We start from the raw sequence: 27,004 nt of genomic DNA, 5'->3' as shown, positions 1-27,004 counted from the left end.
ACAACCACACCCAAAGCAGGGGAAGAGCAAAGGTCATTTCCATGTGTTTTATGCTTCTCTTCATATTATTTTTGTCTCCTGCTACCCTGCAAAAAGCAGATACTTCAGTTTGTAAGTGAATTCATCTAATTTCACAAGAGCCCTTTCTAGGAGCAACATTAGCACATATACCCCCCAGCAGTCTGTCAACTCCTGCTGGGGCAGGCTTAAGAGCCCCTCACAACAAGCCATTCATCAAACCCCCTGAGGTGGCCACTCTCCCAAGGAAGAAAGCCTGTTCTGTACAAAACTTTATTAACAGTTGAACATTATAAACACCATGAAATTAACAAAACCTCCCACCAGGGCCTGAGCCCTGGCCCCAGACAGCAGTTTTTTGGGGGGCATATACTCCACCTATGCCCCAGGCAGTGTTGTAAACAAGCTAATTTTCAAACATAAAAACTTGTAGGTTAACAGCAGCCCTGAGATGTAGCTATATGAGAAGGGGTATTTGGAAGACAGTCCTCAGGTTCCACTTCAGGAACACCTATCCCCATACTTTGGGGTACAAGACTGAAAACAGGGCTGGCCAGTGCACTGCAGGAGAGAGACTAAAGCTCTGAAGATATAAACTACAGCATCAGCAGCAGCCCAGCTCAGCCCTGGCTGCTCCCACACTGACCTCATATCCCATGACACAGATAATTAAAGAACAAGAATCACGCATAAGCATAATGCTGCTTTTTGTGGTCCCATTAAATGGATGCCAGCACAGGGCATGCTGACATTCAGGCTCCCATAGTGCTTGATAAAATGTATCACCCACACAGGAGGAGGAGCTGACAATGACACCACCCTCTAGTGGGGAAAGCAGAAAGTACAAGCAGCAACTTCCTACCCAGCAAGGAAGAACAAAGCAGAAGGCTGGGTGCCCCTCAGGGTAGATGTCACCCACTGTGCCAGGACTGGCTTTGTCCAGAATGATCTAGAAAGCCTGGAGGTGTTTGCTCAATCCTCCAGATCCTTCCGCTTCCTGCCCTGTGATTTGGGATCTTTGCCCTTTGTTTTAGTCCCCTCTAGTTCCAGAGCAAGGAACTTGGTTTTGAGTTTGCTTGCCCGTGGGTTTGACTGCTTCTGCAGCCCATGCCTGGACAAGCTCCGGCTTCCACTTCCCTGCTCTGTCATAGCTTTCAAGAGATGCTCCTGTTTCTTGGTCACCATCTCTTCCCGGCTCCAGATCAGAATGTTAAAGCCTGTGAGGAAAAAATTCAACACTCGGAAATTCTGCTGCAGACATAGTTTCTAATGGGGGAATCACTGTCTATACCAATTAAATATAAAATTCCGCCACTGCCCGACAAAAGCAAGTAGTATTTTTCTAGTCAGTCACTAAGGATGGTGTAAACCATTTCTTCCTGACATTGCCTCCACATAGTCCTATTGTAGGAATCATGTACCTATTAGCCGTATGGTCATGGAAACTTTTTGAGTAGTAGCCGGCAATTAAGGGGCATGATCAGTTAATTCTCTTGCCCCACAACTTCCATGGAAAGAAAAGTTCTACCAAAGATTCTGCATTCAGATCAAATCAGACCCCAATATGGCCAGCTTCCCCAGATCCTAGGGAGCCCAAGAATGGCAGGGCCTCTTTGGATATAAAGTATGTACAAGTGCAGTAACCCCAAAGAAGTAAGGCAAAGGCCAGTGAGACCAGCAGTAGAGGGCAAAGGGCAGGAACTTTTTTCATCTCACTTCTTGCAGTACTGCCATACAGCCAATAGATGGCAGCAGCACCCTCTCCTCCTAGGGAGGCTGCTTTCCCTTGAAGCTAATCACCACACTGCACATTTTAGTGGATGTTTTCAAAACGCTTTACAAACCATGGATTAATCCTGAGGACACTGGGGTTTGGAGATAAGAGGGTAGGGTATTAACCTATTTTACAGAGGATGAAACTCAGCCTCGGTGAGATCAATGTCAGAACTAGGTTTAGAACTCACGAGTACATCACATTCAACATGTGTGTGTCTGGAGAAGCCAATCTACCCTTTTCTGAGACCAGAACCCCATACTGTCCCAACTGCCTCAATAATAAAATAAGGACAGAGAGCCAGAAGCCTACTTACCCATACCAGAGGCCAGTGTATCTCCCATAGGGTTAAACTTATTGAGCTGCAAATGTAAACATATTGACAAACTATCAGCCTCAGTGCTTATGTAACACGACCAAACAATTTGGGAACTAGAACATTCCCTAAAGTATACTACAAAAAGGCCCAGAGCTGAACATGGAACTGTTCTGCATAGGTCAGCTGCCCTTGGCTGGCATGACACTACACCCCCACTGCTAAGAGCTGCAGGTGTCAGGGGGCTGGCCAGCATGGCTTTACCACCCCTCTCTGCTGCATGTTGAAAGTCAGTAGGCTGGATCCTTCTCTCATGTTGGTGTAAATCAGGGTAGTTACACTGAAGTCAACAGAGTAATCAGTGTAACATTGGTATAAATTTGAGGAGAATCAGGTCCAGTCTTCCTGCTCTACTCAGTTTCTCCTCAGTCTGATCCTGCTGGGGAGTCAGCCCTGTGGGAGCTCAGTGTGCTACTGTGACTGGAATGTCACTTTCTGCTCAGAAGCTGCTGGTGGGTGGGATGGGGGGAGCAGCTGACGTGAGAGCTGGCATCATGCTAAGAGACATTACTTCCTCCCTGGGGCATGACTGTATTTCACAGAGACTCCGATGCACATGGCCAGGAAAGGACCAGCTAACAGATGGAGAAGCAGCAACCCAGGTGACTCCTCACATCCCCAACCCTGGATTCACTCTCAGGAGACTTCCCCTCCCAAGAAGCTGTTCACACATATTAGTCGTCACAGCCAACCTCTCTGAGGCACTCTTTCCCATGGCCAGTATACAGACTGTTCCCTGCACCGCACCTTGCCAGGATGCCTCCTCCTGGTATGAGTATGAGCCTGTGTTAGGAGATTCTGGGTCTTGTTCCTATTGCATGATCTCCCTGATACTCAAGTCTTGGCTATAATTAAGGGCACCGTGGCCCTTTCAACTCCAGTGCCCAAGCTCACCGAGATAATGCCAGATGCATTTGGGTCGTGGAGCTGGCACACCATCTCCCCAGTGTTTCCATCAAATATATCAACAGTTCGCAGCTCATCCACTGTGTATCCTGGGAACTTAGGGTCTGGGTAGCGACCAGCCACAATGAGGTCATAACGAGGGTGCCACGTCGCCTAGACATAAAGCAGATGGATAGTGATAAACAACTCCGGAGGAACACAGCTAAAGACTGATACGAATCAGAAAGAGCTGTGATTCCAGCAGAGTGAGCTTCCCCACTGCAGTGCCCTATTTTGAAAAGAAATTGTACCAAAGCTTTTTCCAACTTGTTACTGGCATCTGCAGTGAGATCAGACTGCGCTTTGCTACCTCACCTTGATAGGTGTGAGGTGCTGGAACTGCCGATGTGGATGTGGGATCAGATGCTGTGGTTTGGTCCAATCTGAAGAGGAATAGACTCGGATCTCACTATGCTGGTCTGTGGTCAGGAGCTTAGCACCATCCGTTGGGCTGAAATAAGCTGGGAAAAGGGCAATAAAGCATACAGAAGATCACAATCCTGCGGCCATAGACAAAGAAGAGCTAAACAACACATACCCCTAATTTGTAAGTGTGTTACAACTTCCTAAATAGTTATTTTAAAAGAGCCACGTGCCCCAAGGAACAAGACTCTGTCCTTCTCTAGCCCCTTTCTTCCCAGGAACTCAAAGTTCTTTACAAATATTAAACTGAAGCTTACAATCCCTGGGTGCCAGGGAAGTATCATCATCCCCATTTTACAGATGGGGGAAAAAAGACAATAAGTGGGAAAGGAACTCACTCAAAGTCACATAGTAAGCCAGTGAAAGAACTGGAAACAGAACGCAGCAGTTCTAACTACTATTGCCCTGCTAGACCCCCATCCCTCCAATGTTGGGAATAGAACCAAAGGAATCTTGATTCCTAGTCCCTGTTTCTACCAAAGGAACTTCAGCACGAGATGATCAGGAGTATTTGCCCCAACAAATTCCACACTCTATCCCCAGAAAACTTCAGTGTTTTCACATTAAGCTCTCAAGGGCAGCTCCCCAGGAATTGCAGAGGATTGACCCACTGAGAACAGATACTTTATTAAACAGGAGGACAGTACATTTAAGTTATATTAGAATGGATTCAGAGACGAACCATGAGAATATTTAAAGATTAGAAACCATACCTTATAGTGATATACTCAAGGACCTCAATCAGTTTATCTTAAAGAGAAGATTAAACGGTGACTTTATTACAGTCTATAAGTACCTACATGGGGAACAAATATTTGATAATGGGGTCTTCAATCTAGCAGAGAAAGGCATAACCCAATCCAATGGCTGGATGTTGAAGCTAGACAAATTCAGACTGGGAATAAGGCATACATTTTTTTACAGTGAGGATAATTAACTATTGGAACAAGTGACTGAGGATCATGGTAGATTCTCCATCATTGGCAATTTTTAAATCACAACTGGATGTTTTTCTAAAAGTTCTGCTCTAGGAACTTCTACGGCCTGTGTTAGACAAGAGGTCAGACTAGATGATCACAGTTGGCCCTTCTGGCCTTGGAATCTATAAGTATCCCTCTGTCATCAGCAATAGTTCAGGATGAATTAGCCAGAAGCCAATGAGAAGGTGTTATGGGTGACACCAACACTTTTGTACAGGAATTTCAGATAAAGTTTACATCAGTGTTTGAATTTAAAAACTGATCAAACTCAGGCTTGCTCCAGAATGATTTCATCTTTTGACACACACTGAAGGATATGAAAGAAACAGGATTGATACACATTTGTGGGAGGGAAAGTAGGGCTCAGAAAACCCAAGCGTGATGGACACAGGCACAGGTCACAAAAGACCAAAAGGAACAGACAAACACAGAATAGATAGGTAGATTGGTGGGCAGAGAACGAGAGAGAGAGAGTCCTACCTCACTGACCTACCAGCATTGACAGGTTTGTCATGAGGCAGCACATGAAGGAAACTTGACTTGTCTTTGATGTTTCTCAGGTCCCAGATTTTGACTGTCTGGTCCACAGAAGCTGTAGCCAGGAGCCAATCACAGCGCGAGTTAAACTCCACATGAGTCACTTTCTTCTTATGTAATTTCAGCTTCCAAATCTGCAGCGGAGGGAAGCAGAAGGTGAGATCTGTGCGACAGCTACACAGCAAGCAGGTGCAAAACGTGCCCCATAAAGAACTTTCCAGCACTGCTCTGGTACAGAGAGCCTGAGGGATTTAGGCAGTGGAGCTCTGAGCACTCCTTAACTTGCATATTATACCACCCCATTTATCCAAAGGTTTTGGTGCAGGTAGTAGAGCTTGTTAGCACTGCAAGCCTTGACCCTAGAGCATGGTGCAGGTGCAGTCTAGCTACAGCCAGCGCTGCAAACCCCACAGCACAGAGCTCAGACTCATCTATATGAGGCGGTACTTGCAGTTTCTGACATACCCAAACTTCAGAAAGCCTTAGACAAGGTCCCTCACCAAAGGCTCTTAAACAAAGTAAGCAGTCATGGGATAAGAGGGCAGGGTCCTCTCATGGATCAGTAACTGGTTAAAAGATAGGAAACAAAGGGTAGGAACAAATGGTCAGTTTTCAGAATGGAGAGAGATAAATAGTGGTGTCCCACAGGGATCTGTACTGGTACCAGTACTGTTCAACATATTCATAAATTATCTGGAAAAAGGGATAAACAGTGAGGTGGCAAAATTTGCAGATGATATAAAATTATTCAAGATAGTTAAATCCAAAGCAGACTGTGAAGAGATCCAAAGGGATCTCACAAAACTGGGTGACTGGGCAACAAAAAGGCAAATGAAAGTCAATGTTGATAATTGCAAAGTAATGCACACTGAAAACATAATCCCAACTATACATACAAAACAATGGGCTCTAAATTAGCTGTTACTACTCAAGAAAGAGAACTAAGAGACATTGTGGATAGTTCTCTGAAAACATCCACTCAATGTGCAGCGGCAGTCAAAAAAGCAAACAGAATGTTGGGAATTATTAAGAAAGGGATAGGTAATAAGACAGAAAATATCATATTGCCTCTCTATAAATCCATGGTATGCCCATGTCTTGAATACTGTATGCAGATCTGGTCACCCCATCTCAAAAAAGATATACTGGAATTGGAAAAGGTACAGAAAAGGGCAACAAAAATGATAAGGGTTATGGAACAGCTTCCATATGAGGAGAGTTTAACAACACTGGGACTTTTCAGCTTGGAAAAGAGACGACTAAGGGGGGGAAATGATAGAGGTCTATAAAATCATGGCTGGTGTAGAGAAAGTAAGGAAGTGTTATTTACTCCTTCTCATAACACAAGAACTAGTGTTCACCAAATGAAATTAATAGGCAGCAGGTTTAAAACAAACAAAAGGAAGTATTTCTTCACACAATGCACAGTCAACCTGTGGAACTCTTTGCCGGAGGATGTTATGAAAGCCAAGACTATAACAGGGTTCAAAAAATAACTAGATAAGTTCATGGAGGATAGGTCCATCGATGGCTATTAGTCAGGATGGTCAGGGATGCAAACCATGCTCTGAAGTGTCCCTAGCCTCTAATTGCCAGAAGCTGGGAAGAGGTGACAAGGGATGGATCACTTGATAATGACCTGTTCTGTTCATTCCCTCTGAAGCACCTGGCATTGACCACTGTCGGAAGACAGAATACTGAGCTAGATGGGCCATTGGTCTGACTGTCTCTCTTTGAGATGGTTGCTAAGGCCCAAGATCTTCTCCTGGTCCCTTTGCCAGTTTCACCACAGAAAGGTTTCCATTGTGGGGATATTACTGGGGCTGGAGATTAATCTACTCCCAAGGAATTTATTAGGCATGTAACAAGGCACTCTGCCTTGAGGGTATAAACACAGGGCAGCTCTTACAGTCCTTGGGGCCTTTAATACTGAGAGCTGTAGTTGTAGGGCACATGACTAGGAGCAAACGTGTGACCTACAGGAAGCCAGGTATGAGGCTTCCTGCCTCTTGGGCAGGGACAGCAGACAGAGGAGACCAGAGGTCAGAGAAGCCCAAGTGTGTCTCTCTCCATAGTAGACAGGAAAGGGCTACCGGGAGGAGGGGGGGAGAAGGAAGGATGTGTCCCTCCCAACAGCAGAAGGTAGGAAAGGTCTCCATTACAGAGAATTTTGTATTATGAACATTTTTGCATCTTCTGTGTATTAATAAAAATGCCCTGAGGAAAGGGAAAAAAGCTAAACTCTAGTATTTCGGCTTTATTTGGAGTGCCACAGCTAGTGACTTGGCCCGCTGGTTAACATGTCCCTCCTGCCTACAGCTCCTGGGGTGGGAATTGCCCAGCACTGTTACCCCTGAGAGCAACAGAAGTGATGACTTAGGATTGATTATAATAAAGCAGCAGCGAAGAGGTTGCTCTTGATTGGCAGGGCCCGCTTTTTAAGAAATTCCAGGCCCTCCCTCTCCTAGGCAGCTTTCTTTTCTGTTTCCAGTCCTGGTGCTAACACTCTGCCCCCTTGGACAGGATGGAAATGGTGCAGTTTCTGTTCTTCTGGCCTTTGCTGAGGTTGGGATTTGGAGCTGGGAATGGCCAGGACTCTGATCCTGCTTGTGAGTAGCCCTGGGGAGGAAGTGGTTGTCAGATCACCCACCCCACCCCACCCCCCGCCAATGACACTCCCATTTTTCCAAAGAGGTTTCTGGAGTGTGTTCATTGCTAGGGGGAATTGACACCTTCGGGATGTCACAATTTCTGCTCTCCTAAGTAATCAGACACACTCAATGCAGGCAGATCCCATGATGTGGACCTTACCTTGAAATCACTCTTTGAGTGATTTAGCATGCTCCCCACCTTGGGAGGAAGGGCACGCAGTTTCTAGTGCACTGCAGAAGCGCAGGGAGCATCGCCTGGCAGATACTGGGTGGATTCACATCCCTTTAGGTTAAGGATGCACGCTCCTCTTTCTAGGGACCCTGCTCCCAAGAAAGTTCATGGGCAAAGAAAAAACAAACCATCGGGGTCCCTGGAAAGGGGAGAGTAAGAGGCAGGGAAGATGAGAGGAGCCATACAAACCTCTTCACCACCAGTGCTGAGCAGGACCACATTACCCACGTTATCGCCTGTCACCACGGTCCGGCAGCTTGCAGACACATCAACACTACAGTACCAGAAACTAGAGGAAAAGATACATAGATCAGCACCAATTCCTGCGGACAGGTATTGGGAGGGGAACCCTGAGTACAGCCTGTCCCTGCCTCTCTACAGAGAGGAACTGCAACAGACTCAGAACTGGGTCTCCCATGTGGTGGAGTGGGACTTCAAATCATCCATCAGTCCAGGGGCAGAGTCCACCAAGGTAGCTTTGGGTTGGTGACTGATGTGACATCACTTCCAAGTTATTTGCCAAGTAAGCTTTAGATAGCGGGAACATGCTGGGGCAGTAGGACGTAGATGAGGCTGAATGGCCACCTGCCACCTGTATACAGAGACAGCTTGGGAAAGATCAGGACCACACCTGAGACATTTACACAATGTGCAGAAATGGACTTAAAATGAGCTTTCCCCACACAGGGGTGAAGAAGCTGCAGGGAGTTGCTACAGACTCTAGATTGGAAAATTTCAGGTCTAAAGCTCCCCCAGTACACCACTCCAGGAACTAAATCAAACCCAGCCTTTTGGTGGCATAGTGCCCCAACCCAGACTATACTGAGTGGGGAGAAGGGAGAATTCTCTGACATCCAGGAACTTCTTTGCAAAGCTTTGCCCTGCAGGGGATGTTCACACTAGAATTCAAAGCCCTGGAGTCAGGGTGGCAAGCCTGAAGACCCAACCCCCACCTCCGAAGGGGTAGCAGAGTTATCACAATAGGATTACATATGTTTCTGCATAAATGTTATTTGGTTTAACCTAAGCTGCCCTATAAGCTCAGCTCAGCTCATAGCCAACAGGAGAACACTGGCCTGACTGTCTAGCACCTTGCTTTTCTCACCTGCACCCTTTTTAAAGGAACAGTACACTCCCAGTGCTGCTGCTGTCCAAAAGATGCCAAAAACTATATTACCCATCATGCACTGGAACAGCAGGAGTCTAATTGTCCTGAGCTTGCCAAACCCTTGGAGCAGGACCACATGCCTGCCCCTGTCACACAACTCTGAGCTCACTGACAGCACCAGCAAATAGAATCTGTCCTAGTCCTAGCAAAGGAAGGTGACATCAAAGAGAAGAAGAGGAACTACAGTATAAATAGCATAGAGCAGAGGCACAACCCTGCCTGCCCCTCCTCACCAAACATCATGGTACTCATGGCCACAGCCTGGCGTGCGGGAGATCACCTGCGCCGCTTTGCCTTCCAGATGCTGCAGACTAAGGGTGCCATCCCCTGATGCCACATAAAGCTTCACTGCCTCAAACGGGCTGAACTTCATGCCTCCAAGAGAGTCTCCTGGCCCTTTCTGGAACACACAGACAAAGGGAAGGGGCACCAACGTTACTGGGGAAGGGAGGGACATGCCAGAATGCCAACAACCTGGAAGTGAACCCCTCACTCCATAGCTGAGATACACCAAGTTCACGGAGTCTGTTTCCCAACAAGAGTGGCACTAAAGAGCCACATTTTATCAAGTCTGTTACTAAACTGAGGCTATGTCTACACTACCGCGGTAAGTCAACCTAAATTATGCTACTCCAGCTATGTGAATAACGTAGCTGGAGTTGACATAGCTTAGATCGACTTACTGCTGCGTCTATGCCATGCTGGGTCGACGGGAGATGCTCTCCTGTGGGCTTACCTTACTTCTCTTGTTTCCAATGGCGTACTGGAGTCGACTGGAGAACACTCTGCTGTCGATTTAGCAGGTCTTCACTAGACCCGCTAAATTGACCCCCAGTGCATTGATTGCAGCAGCATCAATGCCCTGACAGCGTAGACATAGCCAGAGAGTACAAATGTTTTGGGCTTGCAGGGTCTACCATCTGTCTTCCCAAACAAAGCAAAGTCCCCTCCAGCAGCACAGTTTTCTCTAGCTCAGACTACAGGATGTGGCTGTGGTAATCACAGCTTGAACCATCGCCAGGCCCGGAAGGGCAAGAACACAAGCAACATTCCATGCAGAAACATACAAAACCCCAAATACAACCTGCACCACATTCTTCCTGTAGGGTCTTCTTCCACAGAGTCCCTACAGCGGCTTCCAGTGGGTCATGTTTGGTCTTTCCCAAGGTGCCAGCAGGCAGGAAGAGAGCTGTGCAGGGAGAAATCCCCACTGCTGATTGCATGGCAAAGGAGGCAGAGGAATCCTATCCCAGGAACCATCCCCAGCCTGTCTCTACTGAGCCAACAGGTGGAATCCTCATACACCAACAGAGAGAGAAAAGAGATGGGGCCAGCCGGGGAGACACAAAACCCTCTGACAGGCAGTGCATTTCACCTGCTTCTCACAAAGTCACTTTGTACCAAGGCCTCATCCTCAATACTGACTTTCAAGAAGCCCCTGAAAAAAACAAGACCCCTGACCTACCTAAAACCAATGGAAACTGGACAGGCCTCCCCTCAGACCTAGTTGTCTTCATCTTGATCAGCAGCAAATATTACAGGAGGAAGTGAGGCTCTGCCACCCCAAGGACAGAGCATGTCTTCTCCTCCAGGCCCCTATTGATCCAGGGAGTCACCTGAACACTAAACCTGGGTCTCCAGCATGGCAGCACCAAAACTATCCCAATGGACCTCTCCAGTTTGGTTTTGCCCTCTTCCCCAGGAAGGACTGCAGCTGGAGTAGACACTTTGGAAACTAGCTGGAAAACATGCTACTGGCAGGAGGCAGGCAGGGAAAGAAAACAAAGAGGGCAAAGTGGAACTGGCATGCTGATGCTACAGGCTCATTCCTAGGACTATCCTCTGACTTTCTAAGCCAACAGGGCTTGCAGGAATACTGCAGGAACTCCTCAGGCTCTATGGAGACCCTGTGGCCAGTGGGAGCAGCACTGCTAACAGCTCAGAGGTTAGAAGGTCACCATGAGACACAGCCATGTAAAGGCACAAAATTGAGGAATTCTATTGGTGCCCTCCAAAAATAACAGGAAGGAGTAAGAGTGAAAGAATCCCTCCTTTAGGAGCAACCAAAAAGTCAGTATTCTCTCCCCTCCTCCTACACCCTGAATAGGAAAAACAAGAGAGACAGGCTTTCAAAAGACAAAGATTCTGGAATGGAGAGGAGGTGGATGTGGAGGGGAGCAGAGAGTCCAGCTCTCATGTTTCAGAAACAAGTAAAGCTCCCCCTCCCTGTGCTGCAACTGCCAGCAGGAGGCAAAAGCCAACAAAATTGCTGTGTTTCTTACTCCCAGTCCTCGGTGCTGGTGAAGACCCGGAGTGTACTGCCAGTAAAATCCTGCAGGGTGGTAGTGCCAGCAATTGATGATGTGTACAGCTGACTAGGATTAAAAGGGTTAAACTTCATTCCTGTGATGGCCCCTCCAGCTCCCATCTACAATGAAGGGGATGAACAAAAAAGAAAAATCACTAAGTGATAGGGAAGGAGGAAAGTCCCTTCTGCAAATTTGTACTCATCACTGTGTCCCCAACATCAACAGTGACACAAGCCTTGGCCTCTCAAGAGACAAAGGCAACCTTCATCTCTACAAGTCATGCCCTGGCTGAGCAGGCGACCTGACCAGGGGAGGAGATTACAATTCCTGCAATTCCAGGGCAATGTGATCCCTGGCAGTCACCATGCTACACAAAAAAGAGCACAAGGCAACCAGGAATGGGACCTAGGAGCCTTCAGAGGATGATCATCCTCCTTCCGATCTGTATTCATTTGTTAAGCTAAAGAGCCACAGATGTTGATGTGAAGACTATGAGCCCACATAGAATTGGGATTGGAATTGGTGCGTGGGGATGGGATGGGATGGGCAAGCAAACCATTCAAAGTCACAGGAAGTGACTCTACGTCACTCCTTGACTTCTTCACCAGAAGGGATTTTCCTTCCTTCCACTCAAAAAGGTGCTTCCTCATCCGACACAGAACAAGAAGGTGAAGAGGGGGAGATTTTCAAGCCTAGAATAAATAAACCCTCTCTGCACGCTTCTTATAGATTTCTTTTCTTCTTCATCGTCACCAATCCCTAACCTATCCTCCTCCCCCCCCACCCCTCCCCAAGCATATAACCTGAGGAAACTTCACCGTAAATTCTACAAACAAACCTCCGTTCTGACCTGCAACCCCCGCACTGCCAGTCTGGGGCCTCTCACACAGATCCACCACTGCAGCTCAGTCCTATAAGATCAGGAGAGTGCCTGCTGCTATTCCAGTCCTGGGCCCCTCACAGTTCTGACATTGCACCTCAATAATGAGCTGCCACACTCAGCACTGTTCCAGTCCTACCCTCCTGCCCATCCCACACACTTAGTGACTTACCCCTTTTATGAAACAGGTTTTATTCAGTACTTCGTAGTCCCACAGGATGATGTCTCCACCTTTGGACCCCACAGCCACAGTGCTGGGGTGAGTTGGATGCCACTCCAGACATGTCACTCTCCTGTCAAAGGGACTCGCTGTTCGGAAGAGGCGGTATGAAGTAAGAGAACGCACAAAGGGAAGCTGGAGACACTGTTACGAAGAAAACGAGAGACTGGGATCTCTACAGAGCTGGAAGTAGGTCTCTGAATCTCTCCAAAAACACTGACAGTCTTTGTATGCACACCCCTCTACACACACTTCCCAGGGAGTTAGCAAAGCCAGGCTGCTCCCCGGGAATATCAGGGAGAAACTCAGCCCAGCTTTCTGCACTCTCACAGTAGAGTTTACAGCCAAGTGGGCAGATCTATAGGGTTGTTGTCTGCCCCATCTTGCACCATAAACACAAGTCAATCTGGTAGTGATGGGGTGGTGCAAAAATTTCTTTCCTGATCTGAATGGCCCTTGGCTGCTATCCTTTTAACAGGGTGAACAGTTAGGGTATTAGGGTTTTCACATCAAGATGCTGCTTCCCTCTCTGGACTTAGCTGGGCAATAGATGGGAGCACAAAGCCGCAGGGAAGACAGGCCACTCCAAACAAATGTACCCAAGCCACAAACACTCAACCCCCCCAGTGACAAAGCAGTGGGAAAAAACACTCTCTAGATCTGTAAGGGGAGCTGAACCAAGCCCTCTGGGCTGGCTAAGAGGGGAGGATAACTGGTATCATCACATTAACATGGCAGCTGGACATGCTTTCCTCACAGGAACAGACTCCACCAACCACAGTTCCTCCTGTTATGTATTTACTGAGCACCCAGAAATGTTATGCTTCATCCAGAGACATAAAGACACTGTCCTTCTTCCAAAGTGCTTACAATCCACATGACACAATAAGACAAAAAGCTTACAGAAATGGGGCTGGGCAGAGAAGCCAAGACAGTGACAAAATCATGTGGTTACTTAGCTAAAGCAAGTGTACAGACTGGGTGAATTTTTAAATCAAAAATATAAAACACATAAATGACCTAGAAAATAAACCTATCCTGGTTGATTTACTCTTTGTGGACATTACAGGAAAAGTTAATCCTTAAGGAAGGATTAAATGAGTGGATAATTATGCCTTGGAAAACCAGTTCAGGGAAGGTATTACATACCCTGAGGAAACATGGGAAAAGGTGTAACGATTACTGTGAGAGAAGTTAACAAATGGACATTGAGACTGGCATTATTAGCAGAGTGGAGCAGGTGGGGGCAACATGATATAGGACTACGTCACATAAGTAGGTGGAAGCAATACTGTGTCGGGCATCAACTGATAGAACAAGCTTATCTTTAATGCAGAGGAGCAGAGAATTAGTAGAGGGATTCAAAGGGGGGGGACTGATGTGTCACTGATGAACAAGGAAAATGATCTCAGCAGTTGCATTTTGCATGGACTAAGGGGAGAAATGTGACGGCGAATCAGACTATCAGCACGTTACTGTAAGAATTTTAGTCATTTTAAAGTCATGGAAACCATAAGCCCTGGATGGGAGTGGACCCCTGGCCCTTTTAAGCTCCCTCATGTGTGTTCACGCTTTCGTTGTCATTTTTAAGGGAAACTCTGCTGGGAGCTCAGCTGTCCAGTAGAATGAGAAGCAGACACTCTCACCTGCCTGAGCTGTGCTCGGATAGAGCCACCCAGCATGTTTTGGTAGATGTAGTGGATGATGCTGCACTGCCTCTCCACCTGATGGAAGAGCACTCCTGAGTTTCTGAACATGGAACCACCTTCAGCCCAGCCTGCCAGACAGCAAAACAGGGAAACTTACTGACAGACAAGCCAATGCACATCATGTTCATTCACTACACTGTACTAGGGAGGATGGCTGTATTTGGTGCTGAATCCAGAAGTGATCTCTAGCCACAAGAGAAAGGACCTCAAGCAGTTCCTATGAGTGTAAGGGGAAGTAGCCTCCTGCAAAGCACAACGCATCCCATAACCTGACAAACCATCTGCCTGGTTTCCTCTCAATACGTCTCTCCTTGTTAAAGATTCATCCCAGAGCAAAGGAGAGAAGAGGGCTATAGTGATTTTACAGAGAATGGCTTGCCTGAGCTTCTAGAGGCTATACACATAACCCTGATATGGCAAGGACACACAGAGCCTGAAAATAAGACCTAAAGAGTGGGAAAAAGGGAGAGAGGAACTCCTGGGATCAGCATCTCAACCACAGTGGCAGGGGAGAGATCAGATCTCGGATCAGCAGATAATTGAGTGAAATTTAACAGTTACAACTGAAAATTCCCAAATTGTGAATTCCAAACTACTTCCCCTGCACCTGAATAAGAATATTCCACCCGCTTGTGCTGTCGTTCACACAGCCTGCCTATGGCTCTGTGTGTTTTCTTTTTGATAAAAGACCTGTTGGCACCTCATAGAATAGCCTGAAAACCTTTCAGTTCAGGGAGAATTCTGCTGAGCAACACAGCAGGTATTCTGTATTTTGCTAGTGCTTCAGGTTTAATCATCCGGGACATCTATGTGAAAAGAGAGTCTGATCAACCCCACAGCAACGGACTGTAACATCCCAGTGGATCCAGGCGTCAGATGGAGAAGCAGAAGAGCAGATGAATCTCTTAAGAAACAAAAATCTTATTTTCATGTAAGGATCCATATTAATACAAAACAGGAGGAGAGAAATAAAGAGAGTATTATATATAACAAAAATATCCTTATTTTATGAAACACTGAAGTCTGGAAATTAAGAAGTTAACACACACACACACACTTTCATACATGATTACAGCAGGTGCTCACATTTTTACAGATTCTTAACACTCAAAGATTTTCACTGCCTGAGTGAAGGGAGGCATTTTTCCAGGCTTGGGTCCTGTCAGGAAGTACATCTATAGATATAGATTTATTTTTTAAGAAATTTGATCTTCACACATTTTTGAGTTTGGGAAGAATGAAATCCCATAAAACAGTACTCCCACTGTGAGAAAATTCCAACTTTACTTTTTTAAGCCGAGCAACAGCAAAAGTGGGTTAAGTCTATAACAGGGTTTAAAGACTATAACAGGGTTTAAAACAGAACTGGATAAATTCATGGAGGCTAAGTCCATTAATGGCTGTTAGCCAGGATGGGTAAGGAATGGTGTCCCAAGCCTCTGTTCATCAGAGGGTGGAGATGGATGGCAGGAGAGAGATCACTTGATCTTTACCTGTTTGGTTCACTCCCTCTGGGGCACCTGCCATTGGCCACTGTCAGAAAGCAGGATACTGGGCTGGATGCACCTTTGGTCTGACCCAGTATGGCCGTGCTTATGTTCCTAAGTCTGAAGCGTGGCCTAGGTGGAGGCCTTTTTGGGGACACAGTCTTTGCTTAGTTAGACAGGAACATTTTTTTTTAAAGTTCTTATGGATTGAAAAATCACTTCTGGGGATGCTCTGTGGCAGAACCTAATGAAGCCCCATCCACTTCACAACAACACTGAGCTTTCTCCCAGCTGATCCTGACCAGAAAGCTCAGGAAGGGACATGGGCTACTGCAAAGACAGCTGTAGCGCTATTTGGTTGCATAGCTTCTCTGCAGCTCAGTAGATTTTAAACTCAAATCTCATAGAAATACAAAATACCTACCGATGACTTTAATCAGCTTTGCAGTGTATTGCATGCCTACATAATGCAATTACAGAACTTCAAACTCAAATTTTTACCATGCATGCACCAAACTCGTTTAATTGTTTATATTGTTTAAAAAATGGATTATTCTGTCAACACAATTACTCGTCTTTGGGGACTAGTTGCATGTAGAGTCTCAGATTTTAAAGTTTAGATAATTTTTGAATTATCTATGCAACAAAAATTATTTACCCACTGGGTTTTTTTCCAAACTGGGTAAAAATTAAAACTCACCTTTTAGATTGGGATACAGAATGGAAAGGCTCAACTTCAAAAACATTTTAAGTAAGCTATAAGTGAAAACACGATTGGCCTCATTTTCAAAGGTACTGAATACATACATACAACTCTCACTGAAGCACGTTGGAACTGGAGAGGTTTAATAACTCTAAAAATCAGACCTGGAGTTATAATGAAAGTCATGTGGTAACATTAGCTACAGGAGATTTGTTCACTGACCATGAACTCTAGAATAAGCAGAATTCCTTTCAACAGGATGTTTTGCTTCAATTTCCACTGCTCACATTAGTGCCTGCTCCAACCTTTAGTCATACACCAAACAAACTGTTGCATCCGATGAAGTGAGCTGTAGCTCACGAAAGCTTATGCGCAAATAAATTGGTTAGTCTCTAAGGTGCCACAAGTCCTCCTTTTCTTTTTGCGAATACAGACTAACACGGCTGTTACTCTGAAACCAAACAACTGGGGCTTATGAAATATAGTAAAGATGCCATCTTCAAGGGTGCCACCATACAGATATTATGAGATCCCATAAGCATATTATAGGATTCAAAGTGATACCCATGGACATGAAGAGACACAGAGTCCTTATTCTAATTGTAAGCCTGCACAACTTCCTTGATACTGGAAAGACTAAGGGTATGTCTACACTAAAAACTTATGTTGACCTATATTAGGTCAACTTGCAGCCCCTGCAGTAATTATGTGGTGGTGCATGTCCACACTACACTCCTTGGGTCGGTGGTGCACATCCTCACCAGGAGCACTTCCACCAACCTAAGAGGGGCAGTGTGTGGACTAAAAGCCCAGTCTCCCAGCTCCACTGGTAGCTCCCTGCCAGAAGCCCAGCTGCATCACAGGCTCCTGGGCTCCTGGCGGGCTGCCCCCTCCCCCACTCAGCTCCGCATTCCCCACCGGGAGTAAGCTGCCCGGGGCTTCTCATCCCTGGGGAACAGGGTTCAGCTGCCCCGGCTTCTCAGGCTGCCCCTGCCTGCTGGGATCCAGGCAGCCCTGGCAGTTTTAAATTCACAAGACAGCCATTTCTAGATGGGAGCGGGGCAGGGGGGAAGAAGTAGTGGGGTCTAGCTGCCCGCGACTCCCAGCCAGGAGCAGGATCCATTCTCACCCTGGCTCCCAGCCAGAAGCTCTCCATGGGGGCAGGAGGCAGCTGGGCCAGGAGCCATGAAATTGACAAGAGAGCTAATGGCGGATGTAAGTAACACACTATATACACAGACACTGCTTCGCCCTAACTACACCGACATAAGCACTAGGCCTCTCGTGGAGGTGGAGTTATGATGTCAGTGTGGCAGGGCACTTATATTGGCGGGACAAGGCTGTAGTGTGTACACTGATATAATCAGGTCTACATAAGCTGCCTTATAAGTTATATTGACCTAACTGTGTAACATAGGCCAGGCCTAATATTCACCCATCTCCCCCATTAAAGGGAAAAAGTGAAACATCTTTTACCCAAAGTTACATATTGGACGAAAAAATACACAAAGGAGAAATGACTAATGAGAACACTAATCCAGTCTGGTGCAATTAACTGATTATAGCCAGAAAGGAACTAGCCCTAGTCTGTCTGACTATAGACACAACCTTACAGAAGGTCAGCAGAAAGATTTACCATCTACCTAGAGCATCCCTCTAGCTCCCACTTCTGTGCAGCATCTTGCTTGTGGACACAGCATGATCTCCAGATGGAAATGTTGGTTTCGACTGCATGATGTGCAATACTAACCTTCTGATTATGGAAAAGCATGAAGAATTATATAATGTCACGTTACCAATATTGGTCTGTCCTACTTCAGAAATGCGGCAGCAGAAGTTCAGAAATTCCACAAAGCTTAATCACTCCTCAATGAGCAGTGATGTACACTCTGCTGAGCCCAGTTTTAGGAGAGATAAGCAATGACTTTCATAAAAATGCTGCATATGCACACACACACACACACACACACACTCACTCAGTACAGCTTCCAAACAGATAGCAGAGAATAATGCTCCCACATATTTCCACCCCTCAAGAAACATAATCCAATCCAAAAAATCCTATTTGAACAGGCTGTTGGTTCCTTGACATCTCCCCACCCCTGATATCTGAAAGTTTGGTTTACGCCCTTCATTCTATAAAGGCCTGGTTGGCAGAAAGGGTGAGAATCTGAGGGAACATTACCGATTTTCCCTGAGGGCTTGGCTGCTTTTCTCAGAAACAATCTTTTTGCTTGCGGCTCATTCTCCAGTTCTCCATGGTCTCGTTTCCTCTTCCCAGTTGATTTTGCATCTTCCTCTGGCTGATGCTCATGCACCCTCACATGCTTCTTGTCCTTTGACTGGTTCTCAGGGGTCATTCTGTCTGCCCCACTAAAAAAAAACAAAGTAAGGATAATAGGATTTGTCATTGGTTCTGGCTTTAAGACAGAAAGTTGGAGCGCAACATGCCCCGACAGACTAAAAGTGGGACATACTTGTGCCACCCTTCATCTCTGTAATACTGGCTTTTTGCTTGCATTGTTGTAGGGATGGGAATGGGGGTCAATAAACTACTCCTTACACGTTCATGAAAAAGATTGGCTTCTAAAGCAATGGGGTATCTTCTCTGTTTCTACAGAATTCTCAATACTCAATAGACAGTAGCATATTTGAAATCTACTGAGCTGCACAAAATGCCACAACTGTCTTTACAGCACCCACATTGCTACATGACCTCCCTGGTCAGGCTCAATGCTTTTTGAAGAGGACAAGGCTTCATTAGGCTCTGCCACCAAGCATGGTCAAAAATTATTTTTCAGTCAACTCAAATTGACATCCATGAATCAAGCTCCTAGATACTATGGTGATGAGCAAACTGAAAATGCTGGACACACCCTGCTTTTCCATGACACGCACATACAGATTTTGGGAAACAACACAATTTTAGTCCTCTATTTTAATGCTCTATACTAAAAAATTAAACTCTTTTCCCCCACCCCCAATCCAAAGTGAGAAGCCTTTTACTCAGTTTTCCTCTTTTGATCTAGGACAGAGGTGGGCAAGCTATAGCCCAAGGGATGGTCCTGCCCAGCCCCTGGTCTCCCAGCCGGGGAAGCTAGTCCCAAGCCCCTCCCCTGCTGTCCCTCCTCCCCCGTAGCCTCAGCACGCCACACCGCCAGTGCTCTGGCCCACCACTTCTGCCAGGCAGGGTGGCGGCGTGGCTGCGAGCTCCTGCCGCTCTGAGCAGCGTGGTAAAGGGGGGGAGAGGTAAGGGGCAGGGGATCCCGGGGGGCAATCAGAGGACAGGGGATGGTTGGATGGGGCGGAGGTTCTGGGGGGGGACGGTTAGGGGCAGGGTGTGGACAGGGGTCGGGGCAGTCAGGCGACAGTGAGCAGGGGCGGTTGGATAGGGGGTGAGTCCTGGGGGGCGGTCAGAGGCAGAGGTCCCAGGAGGGGGCGGTCAAGGAACAAGGAGCGGGGAGGTTGGATGGGTCAGTGGTTCTGAGGGGGGCAGTCGGGGGCTGGAAGTGGGAGGGGACACATAGGGGCGGGGTCCAGGCTGTTTGGGGAGGCACGGCCTTCCCTACCCGGCCCTCCATAAATTTTCACAACCCGGATGTGGCCCTCGGGCCGAAAAGTTTGCCAGCTCCTGATCTGGGAGGTTCCAAAATAGAAAATTTCAATGGCAGATCCCAAGGGGCCTCTATGAAAAATATAGTACAAGTTGATCCTTTGACAGTAGCATAGTTTATTTTTAGTTTGTGAATAAATGTCACTGATGTCTGACTATAGCTAAATATAGTTAGGCAGGCACTGTGCAAGCTTCCCCAAATAGTACCCCAATGCTGACTTTCCAGCACTCTGCCATTCCCATCTGGAAGCCCACACAGCCCTGCCAGTCCCCTGCAGACCCTCACTATTCTAGTCCTGACCACCACCACCACCCAGGTCTGCTGATGCCCCTCAGTTCTGACCCACAGCACACCCTGTTATTCTAGCCCTGAAGTCTACATCCAGGAATTGGATTACTTAGCATCAATTCCATTCTGTATAATAGCCTGAATGTTTCCAGAACTGTCCCACGCACATTGTTGCCATTGGTGTCATATGACCTGGTTAAGAAAAGAGCAGAAGTGTGAATCAGGCACTGTGAATGCCACAGGCACCATCCAACCCTAGCAGGAAGAGTACATCTGAAGCAGTGTGTGTGTGAGGAGCACCAGTGACTTTGGATTGTCACAAGCCCTGGGCTGGCAGCATGGCGTGAATGATTTTCCAAGACTCACTGGCTGATACAGGAGGGCCTGGTTGCAAGCGTAAAAGGTGTTAGCCAGAGCCCATCTCCTGCAATGCCCCCAGCACCCCTCCCTGGAGAGGGGAACGTTTCAAAAGTTGAAGGGAACACGGTAGGGGCAATGTTAGCAAGAGGGTTCATCAGTTGCATCCTGGGAAATGTCTATGTGCTCTCTGCACACACCAGAGAGAGAGGGGAGTCTACTGGTTTGGGGGGGGGCGGGGAAAGAAGGGGGACAGGAGCCAGGTCTTGTGGGTTCTATTCTTGACTCCCCCAGTGCCTCACGGTATGACCTGGGACGAGCCCTTCCCCTCTCGGAGCCTCAGTTTCCCCATCAGTCTCATGGCGACAACCACTCGAGGCTCAGTCAGGAGAGGGCACCGCACGGGGCGCGAGCAGGAGGCTGAAAGCAGCTCAGGAGTCCGGGGCCTGACCCTGCCCCGCTCCGGAGCCCGCTGGCTGTGAGGCCGGTCTCCCGCGAGAGAGGGCTCAGGGCCCGCACGCTGGGACCAGGGGAGGGCGGGCGCGGGGCCGCTCACGCGTTGTTCTCTCCGGGCCGGGGGATGGGAGAGGGCTCGGGGGCCGGGAGGGGCTTCGGGGGATCCCGCGCTCGGCGCCGTGGGGGCGCTCGCCTCACCTGGTCCCCGCCGCGGCCTCCGCTGCCCGGCCTGGCCCAGCCCCGCGACAGCCCGGCGCGCAGGGCGGGGGCGGGGCGGGCCCTCCTCGGCTGTTTTATAACCCGGCGGCGGGGGCGCTCAGGGTCTGGATTGGGAAGCTCCCGGGCTATTACCCCCCGCCCCGCGTTTCCTCCTCCGGGCGCTCCCGGACCCTTCCCGGGAGAGACGACACACCCGGAAAGGGGGGTGACCCCTAGGCCGCTCCGCGGAGGGGAGCGAGGGCCCAGGTGGATACTCCCCCTACCTCAGTTCTTGTGGCCTTGGAGCCTCCCCAGAGCCGCTGGGGCCCTGGCCACAGGGCTCGCTCCCTACCCCAGCCTCAAGGACTGGAGAGGGTTAGGGCCGTGGTATTGGGTGGTGAACTCTCAGCGCCCTTCAGACACATGCCTGAGGCTACATCAGCCACTGCCCAGTTGGGCTGTGTCCTTTCCTGCTACAGCCTGCTGGGCCCCCTTACACACAATCGGCCCAGCAAACCTTACTAGAACCTTACTAGAAACTAGATCTTCAGCTTCCCAGACATGAACCCTGGTCTAATGTGGGAAGCAACAGAATAAGTGAACTTGGAACAGTTACTTTGGCTTTTGGACCAGAAAGCATTTGTGCAATTATTGATTCAACAATGCAAACTCCAAATGCTAGTTTTTCTCAGGCACCTGCACTTACCGTCCTCTCTCCCCAGCAGGCTGGGCCGGGCAAACACACAGCACCCAATGTCTGTCTGACTTTTATCAACAGTTTCAGAGTAACAGAGAAATGTAAAGGACAATTACCAAGTTCTGCAGAGCCTTGCACTATGTTGGAGTCGAGAAGTCACACAAAAAACAAAAAATGAGAATCATAATTCCAGGATATCACTGGCAAACATCCCCCAAATCCCACAACCTCCCTGCTGTGGAAAGAATTCCAGTGGAAAGTAACATTTTGTCGGCACCTTAGTGATCACCAACAAAATTAACACAAACAGCCTCACTCTCTTCTGGAGTGGCTGTGAGGAGGCCTTTTACCACACACATGTTTTTTGGACCTGCCTTGAGATCAGAAAAATCTAGTCACACACAAAAGGTTACAGAAAGACTTAGGTTGTTGTCAAATATTTAATCACATTGTTAGGCATAGGCCCCATAAACTTAATCTCTTTTATCTATTTTATGCATTTCTAGAGCACCAAACAGGTATATTGGAGCTGCATGTTGAGGTTCATAGTGGATTTTATAGCCATCAGGAATACTAGTTTGAAATGTTAACATTCACATGGTATGGTTTGTCAGAGAAAACCATGCTTTTACAATGTGGCTAAAGAAAATACAAGATATGGTACAAATCACAGTTCAGATCTATATCACAAAATCAGAGATCACCTGACCTTAGTTAATACTCCATTTAACAACATTCAAGAAATTAGGCTAAAACAACCCCGAGTTAAAATTACATTCCATTGCACATGGTGGGATATCATCCTGTTATTCATAGATTGATACTCTTACAGAAAAGCTATACAGGCAGTCCTCAACTTTACGATGTTTGACTTACGACGTTTCTGAATTGATACCCTGATTCAACTTACAACAATTGGTTTTGACTTTACAACACTCAGTCCAGCAATGGAGTGGACTGCAGTTCTGAGTGACGACGTTTCAATTTATGATGCAATTTTCAGGAACCAATTGTGTCTTAAGTTCGAGGACTGCCTGTACTCCAATCATCCACACAGTTAGCTACAAGCACAACTCCTACAACGTTTGTTTGTGCATCTCTCAATAAATAAAAATGCTGCAATGAACACCTTTGTATAGTCTTCCATGTAACCACGCTACATTAAAAATACACACAAACCATGCTTGTCTACTGGAATATAACAATGTTGCACCAACTGCTAACATACCAAAATTGTGTATAAACAATGACATATCATAAGAAACAAGTATCTATCTCTGTAAAAACATACATATCAACACTGGCACCTCATGATAAATTGTCTTATTACATGTCTCTGCAAAATACCTACCACACATTTGGGCACTGTATGTGTATGCATGTATGTATGTACAAATAAATAATTCAAACTAGCACCTGCCTCTGCAAGCCATCTGCCCACAGAACACACATTGATGTCTTGAAAGTGTCCAGCATTATACCTCTAGGAAAGAAAACTACAGGGAAATTATCCTCCTGCTCATGGCAGGCAAGAAGAGTGTAGTCAACATAGATTATATAGATTCAGAGAGATCACAAAGGAGGAGAGAGGGGTCCATGAGATTCAAATATCTCATTAACAGCCAGCAGAAAATTATACCTTACATAACTTAAATCTTAATCTATGCTGCTTTCCACAGAATTTTTAAAGTGTACATTTCTAACCTTTTCCACTGAAAAACAGGGCCTGATTCAAACCCAGTTGAAGTAGATAGAAAGACTCCTGTTGACTTCAGTGGGCCTGTAGTAACCTATTTGTTACACCAACGCTGACTTGGACTCTAAATACATTCTGTGGGTGGCATACCCGAGATCACTTGTTCACTGACACTTTAAAAACTCCTGCACCCCAATCTGTGTCTATGCTGGTTATGTACTATGTATGTCTCTTGTGAACCTTGTAACCAATACTTGTAATCTCTCATGACTCAAGCCTGACCCCAGATGTATAGTACCTTCCATCTTAACTTGTATAAACTTGATTTTAAACATTAGCTTTAATAAAAGTTTTTAAAACTGTGGTCCTATTTCCTCAGACTTGCAGAAAGTTGTCTCCAGCAAAGATGCAAACACTCTCCCTATCTCATTCACCTCCCTAATGTGTTAACTTCACTGCCCAGAGGAGACCACACATAGCAACCTATGGACCTTTCACTTAGCTAGAATGGAAGTAATTAATAATTACTTCTTATCAAACACTAACACTGTGCTTACTTTCACTCCGGAGACTCACCAGATTCCTTTGCAATTATTTTTACTTGTTATGGGCCAACAGTGCTAAATACTGTATAAGGCACAAAATAGAACAGTCCCTGCCTCAGAGTTCTTACAATCTAAAAGGGATGAATGGAGAAAACAGGATGCATTGGGAAGCCCAGAGACAGGATTCACTTGAATATAATATTTTTGTTGTTGTATTTACAATTCTTAGCCTCTCAGGACCCACTGACAGTACAAAGGCAACCAAGTCTGGGGATCTAGTTATAATTGTAGTGTGGATGGAATCTTATCCTTAATTTCCCATTTTTTGTAATTGAGCTATAATCTTAACATGCTTATGGTCTTTACTGCTATGTTGCAACAAGTCAGGGAACAACTATATTGTAACTGTGGCTCCTGACTTGGTAGTGTGGTATGCTTGATGGTATATGTAGTATAAATAAGCCTTTTACTGCCCAATGCCTGGTTCTCTACTATAAGAAATCCAAAGTTCCTGCTTTTGTCTGACTACTTCCTTATGCCATTTTAAGAGACAATAACATCTCAGTAACATCACAGCAACTCGATTTAGGTCAGTATATGGAAGCAAGTATGTATTCCACTCAAAACAATGAGGAAAAGCTGTGTATAACTCTAGGGAAAAGAAAAGAGACAGTAGAGGTAGCTATCTGTCCTAAGATCCCAACCTATCAAGTAGCTCCTATCCCAGGGAAACAAAATGTCAGAGATAACATCACATTCTCTGACCTCCTCCTATACCTGGACATTCTGCCGCCATTGAGCCACTCCTACCTCCAGAGGAAAGGAAAAAGACAGCAGAGATAAAGGTAGCTACATAGCATCATGCCACTGAATCAGAAACGGACAGTGTTAACAAATGGACACAGGGGACCAAACCCCAAACAGAAAATGAAATCCCATCCTGGACAAATGCTGGGTGTACTGAGATCACACACCAAACACACTACGTCCTGGACAGACACTGGATACACTGTACCCACCTCTGACAATTATTCAAGGTTTCTGCCCTTTTCACACTTCGAAAACACATGTAGTGTAGGTAATTTGACTAAGATGTTGGAATTTAATGGAGCCATGAGTGAGCACTACACTATGTTGAAGAAAGTTGATCAACCCTCTTTTTTAATTAAAATATGAAAAGGGAAATTCATTTGCTACCTATTATTTCCCCTGGAGCTAACTTAAGGTTGGGTAAGAATTTTGAAACACTCTTTGGAGAAAGAATGTGCCTTATAACAGGTCAGAAACCACAGGTCCCATGTGTGGGACCCTTTCAGTGTGACCATTCAACCTAAATATAAACATCAGAGCAAAGGAAACAAAAAGGTATCCCATTACCTTTTCTAGAGTCTGCATCTCAGAAGGGCCCCATGATGCAGGAGTTACCGCTAGCTCCCAGGAAACGTGACACAACTGTTGTTAATCAATCAGTCCCAGGTATCTACAGACATCAGAACACAGGCCAAACAATCAGCACCAAATAACAGAGATTCTTAAGGTTCCTGGGCTGAGCTGTCAGGGTGAGGCTGCCCTAAGGTCCTCAGTCTTTTCTTTTTACTTTTATTGAATAAACGTCATTGGGAACCCATAGTTGGTCCTGGTGCTTGAGTCCCAAATAATTTAGTGAGAAAAAAATTATAGGAGATGGGGCAGCAAGGCTCATCGACTCCCAAAATGTAAACCCTGCCTTCAGCGCCAGCACTAGGCAAAAGCAGACTAAGCAATTGCTTAGGGCCCCAAACAGCTCTGGGAGGCCCCCTATTAATTATTAGTATGTGTTGGTAGGAGGGGGAAATATTCCTGCTTGGATCCCCCAGTGGGCTAGCACTGGCACTGCCTGCCCTAAAACCTCACGTCATATCAGGGCTAATTGCTTTGCGGCACAGAAACTTTGGTACCTAGAGCTTGGAGGGCCGAGGCAGCACAAGATTATCTCCAATTTAGGGACATAAAAGCACTAAGGATCCGAATTGTTCAGAAAGAGCTGATGGCATTTTCAGATAAAATGAGAGAGAACATTGCAGACGCCTAATGAGTTAGGTAGAGGAGGGAGGCAGATAAACAAAAGCCGAAGAAGGCGATGGCGAAACTCCTGTATCCCTGCACTAGGGAGAGAGAGAGCTAAACTATGGCAAGAGGGGAAGGAATGGCTTCTCCGCTTTTTTGGAGGGGACGGGGCGGGAGAAGGGGAAATAACAACACACGACCTGCCCTTGGTCTCCCGTCAGCCAGCCAGATTGATTCATTGCTCCTGCAGATCAGCTAATTGGCTGAAATTAGGGTTGCCAGTTTTGGCTGGACACATTCCTGGAGGTTTCATCACATGACATAATCTTTAATTAAAGATTACTTTTTTTTTTAATTCCTGGAGACTTCAAGGCAATCCTGGAGGGCTGGCAACCCTAGCTGAAACATGTGAAAAACTGTTTAGTAGAGCAGAAAGAGCCTCATATTCCAGATTCCTCCCTACTGAAGGTCAGCCCCAGAAATGTGATCTTCCCCCCAGTGGTGCCCCACCAGTAGCCAGATGAGATTCTAGTAACGTGAATTTCTTCAGAGCAGTGCCTAGTACAGACTCGGGCAACTTTTTGCTTTCTCACTGAACTGTCCTAAGACTCCATCAAGTGAGCCCCTTCACAGCAGAGCTCCAGGTCCCTGGGCCAGCTGAGATTCGGGGCACTGCTGTAGCTAAACTCAGGAGG

General features: G+C 46.6%; 1 protein-coding gene across 4 annotated transcripts; it reads right to left on the bottom strand.

Moving 5' to 3' along the window:
- Positions 1-305: 305 nt before the first annotated feature.
- On the bottom strand, positions 306-25,743 carry DDB2 (damage specific DNA binding protein 2). 4 transcript variants are annotated; one of them, XM_074955397.1, is made up of 11 exons: positions 21,326-21,391; positions 18,598-18,785; positions 14,160-14,290; positions 12,466-12,657; positions 11,387-11,532; positions 8,126-8,225; positions 5,010-5,187; positions 3,429-3,574; positions 3,063-3,227; positions 2,109-2,154; positions 306-1,235 (listed from the first exon to the last, which is right to left on the bottom strand). In XM_074955397.1, exons 2-11 carry the CDS (start codon positions 18,770-18,772, stop codon positions 991-993), a joined length of 1,524 nt encoding a protein of 507 aa, XP_074811498.1. In that variant the 5' UTR covers positions 18,773-18,785; positions 21,326-21,391; the 3' UTR covers positions 306-990. The 4 variants fall into 4 exon arrangements, with proteins under 4 accessions (XP_074811498.1, XP_074811497.1, XP_074811496.1 ...); XM_074955396.1 differs by lacking the exons at positions 11,387-11,532; positions 21,326-21,391 and adding exons at positions 9,338-9,504; positions 25,641-25,743 and having other exon boundaries at positions 307-1,235; XM_074955395.1 differs by lacking the exons at positions 11,387-11,532; positions 21,326-21,391 and adding exons at positions 9,338-9,504; positions 21,610-21,767 and having other exon boundaries at positions 307-1,235.
- Between the last annotated feature and the right edge of the window lie 1,261 nt (positions 25,744-27,004).

Source organism: Natator depressus, chromosome 6 (assembly GCF_965152275.1).
Source record: "Natator depressus isolate rNatDep1 chromosome 6, rNatDep2.hap1, whole genome shotgun sequence".
In the NCBI taxonomy this organism is placed as follows: domain Eukaryota; kingdom Metazoa; phylum Chordata; order Testudines; family Cheloniidae; genus Natator; species Natator depressus.
The sequence above is the reverse complement of the archived record's forward strand: the minus strand, read 5'-3'. Positions and strand labels throughout refer to the sequence as shown.